The sequence below is a fragment of the Camellia sinensis genome, chromosome 15 (assembly GCF_055761805.1).
Source record: "Camellia sinensis isolate YWXY chromosome 15, ASM5576180v1, whole genome shotgun sequence".
Taxonomy (NCBI): Eukaryota; Viridiplantae; Streptophyta; class Magnoliopsida; order Ericales; family Theaceae; genus Camellia; species Camellia sinensis.
In genome coordinates, this window is record NC_138975.1 from 18,544,006 (window position 1) to 18,547,529 (window position 3,524).

At 37.3% G+C, this 3,524-nt stretch overlaps 1 protein-coding gene across 1 annotated transcript; it reads right to left on the reverse strand.

Moving 5' to 3' along the window:
• Positions 1-310: 310 nt before the first annotated feature.
• LOC114268616 (uncharacterized) lies at positions 311-3,283 on the reverse strand. The gene is made up of 3 exons (XM_028209814.2): positions 3,070-3,283; positions 1,031-2,826; positions 311-555 (listed from the first exon to the last, which is right to left on the reverse strand). The coding sequence occupies exons 1-3, from the start codon at positions 3,143-3,145 to the stop codon at positions 469-471; spliced, it is 1,959 nt and encodes a 652-aa protein (XP_028065615.2). The 5' UTR covers positions 3,146-3,283; the 3' UTR covers positions 311-468.
• Between the last annotated feature and the right edge of the window lie 241 nt (positions 3,284-3,524).

Sequence of the window (3,524 nt, forward strand, 5' to 3'; positions counted from 1 at the left end):
ACTTTTGAGTTTAAAGAAACTGACCCACCTATTAGAGTCACAAACCTCCAAAAACACTTGCATTCTTCATTTTATTGAAGGCTGAGGAGGTTTAAACTGGACTGAGCAGTCTAAGCACCGAAATTGTGATGAGTATTTTTTTGTGGCAAACATAGGCCTAGAATTTTTCCATCCACTCACTCACACGCCCAATATTAGGGTCACAATCATGATGCTCAGACTGCTCGATTCACAGTTCAAACCTTAAATAGGAGACAAACTCAATCCTAAATTTAATAAATGTAATTAAGAATTAGTTTTAAAATAAAGATAAAAATACAATGCTGGATCTTTCATTTAAATTTATAAAAAGACAGTTCAGTTTTTTCCTACACAGACAGAACACATCCCTGAATCATGAAACAGCAAAAGATGGTGTTTCAAAGTTGCAAGGTTCAAAAAATAATAACCTAAAAGCTGGTAGATGATTCATGGAGACATTACTGCTCGGTTGTGGATTCGGCTGGATCGCCGCACTGGAGTTTTTGTAACAACTACTGTCTTCACTTCTCCATCCTGTATCAAATACAAAAATGTTTAGTTCTAAACTCCTAAGTGCAAAGCATTTAATGGGGATGATTTTATTTATTCCAATCTAATACGACATTACGAATACAAAATTTGACTTACTTTTAAAAATAATAAAGTTCTAAATTTTTAAGACCTCAAAAGTAAAAAAAAAAATTGACATAACTTTTCTATCTATAATTGTGTCAGTTGGAAATTATATTTTTGGAAGAGTTCAATTACTTAGTCATAATCTAAAAAGCACACGGCTCACTTCACAACTGGACTCAGTTAACTAGAGAAAAGGCATACCCATCTAACAAAACCGATTTCTAAATGAATTAATGTGTTGTGGGAAACAAAGAAAAAGGATCACACACAAAACAAAATCAACCATTTCAAAGGAAACTAAAACTCATTAGTTATAGTTAAAAACAAAAACACTATTACCAAAAATGCAAAGAGTGCTCAAAGTGTTTATTACCTCTCTTCTTCTCAAAATCTTCTTTTCAGCAGTAAAGCTTCCATAAGAAGGTGAATTCGTACTCGAAAACTCTGAGGCAGACGCCTGTGCTTGGCTAGAAACTGTGCGAGCCTTGCTCCTCATCATCTCGTTCTCTTGAGAAGCAGAATTGTTGCTCTCTCCAACCACTAACTCTCCTAGCAACTCCACTGTTGGCGCTCGGATTTGGTAAAAGTCCTTCGAAGATTCCTCAATCGAGTGAATCAAATGTGAAGCGTTCGCGAAAGACTCAACTTTCTCAACATGTTCTTCCATATTGGGAGGTAGTACTGGCTCTTCTACTGGGCCGGTTTTGGTTTTCTCTGCTAAAACAGATTTAGGAAGCTGCTTTTCTATAGACACAGATTGATTCGCATAGGTTTTCTTGTGCCTAAAATGAAATCCCAAGACTGAAGTTGCTATGATCATGAAAAATAAGACAATTCCTATGACTGTTACCTGAATCAATTCAGTTTTTGAGTGTTCCATTTTGCTCTCTCCATCAATTGAAATTCCTTGGATTGCTTCAATTTTTGCCTCATCTTCTATTGGTTCATCCTTGATACTTGAACACCCATCTGCCTCATTTTCAGAATTTGATGAAGATTCAAACTTTTCTGCAATTTCTTCAGTTTCAGTCCCATTCAACTGATCAGAACCCTCCATTGTTGTCTCCGTGTTGTGATCATCAACATAATAATCACTTTCTGCAGTTTCATCCCCCTCTTTCTTCTCCAATTCTTCATCATAAACATCTTCTTCACCATTAGCAGTTTCAGGAACCTCCTCTTCTGCTTCATCCAATTCATGAGCACAAACAGCTTTACTTTGCTCAATTTGCATCTCTACCACTTCACCCAACTCATCAGTACTTTCCAACAATCCTTTCTCAAACCCATCAGCCATTTTAGTCCCTTTTCCTTCAAAAAGCTTGACAGTGGCAAGTTCAAATGTATGATTGTGAATTTTATCATACCGGTTTTTGAGACCCGATATCGCTTGTTGGGTGGGTGAAGGTGTAGGTGAGTTCATAGAAGATATGAACAAGGTAGAATGGAAGAGAGTAACAAATACAAGAAAAAACTTCACTGCTGCTTTTAAATTCAAACACTTTCCCTCCTCCTCATCCCCTTCAAACTCTTCAAATTCCTCATCAGCATCATCAGAATCATCACTTTTCTTGATAATGTGATCATCGTCTTCTTTTCTTACAAAACCATCTTGAGAAGAAGAAGCCGAGGGGCTGCGAGCATCCTCTGATGATGAGTCTTCTTTTCTCTGGAAATCAAAAGAAACAACATTTCTCTTGACACCATACCCATCTTCTTTCCTTTCTCCCCTCTCATTTTCTTGGCCAAGAAAGATCTCGCGCCGCCTATTTGGCTTGTACCGGAGGAACTTAGGCCTTGGGGAAAGGTAATTCCTCAAGGGGTCATAAGGTTTCGATGATGAATCTGAAACAAAACTGTTCTGCTCATAATCCTCATCGGATTCAGAGACCCTATTGTACACTGGCATTAGCGGAGACGAAGATCGATCAGAACCATCAACACCCAGATTGACATAAAAACTTCTTGAATCAAGATTTGGGGCTTTTTGATGATGGGTATTGGAAAAAATCAAAGATTCTTCATTTCTCTCGGCCAAGATTTTCTTTCTTGGAGTAGCTGCCTTGGAAGCCGTAGATATGGTTGGTGACATGAAATGCTTTGTTGGTGGCTTCTTTGGGTTCTGCCAGGCCATTTTATCATAGTTTAGGCAATTTTCATCTGATTCTCCTGCAGATATTAGAAATGCTCTGTTGGTACAAATCTACAATTGAAACAGAAAATGTAGTATGGCAATGGCATGTTTGGTTGCTGAGAAAACAAAGGAAAAAAAAAAAAAATTTTGGGGGAAACTTCAATACTTCACAACATTGCTAGATTTTATTTCTCATTTTCTCAAAATAGCCAGATGAAACGCAATATAAATATACTGATATACATATGTGAGAGAGAGAGAGAGAGAGAGAGTAGTACCAATTTGTGAGAATTTCTGAATTGGAGAAGGTTTGCTAGAGGTTGATGATGAGAAACCATTGTCAGAACCATCCATTTTTCTGGGAGTTTTTAGTGGGCTTCAATTCAGTGGCAGTTTTGTGAGTGTGTGATTGACTTTCAGTGTTTCTCTGTTTTCTCTGTTTGATTGTTTTGGAGGGAGAGATAGAACGTAACTAATGACAGGGAAAGAGATGACCGTTGGAAGAGATTATATATCAATTTGAAAGTTGAAACCCCTCGTTTTTTGACCGTTGGAGCTGATAGTTTCGTAACGGCTCAATTTGGCAGACCTTGATAACGGTCTATTATTAGTGAGATTGGACTAATATTTCTAAGGGATTCCTTGGGCTTGGCCCAAATCTGAACCAATAATGGGGCCCAACAATATCTGTAGTAAAATAATATTAAAATAATAAATTTTGTTAAACTACAAG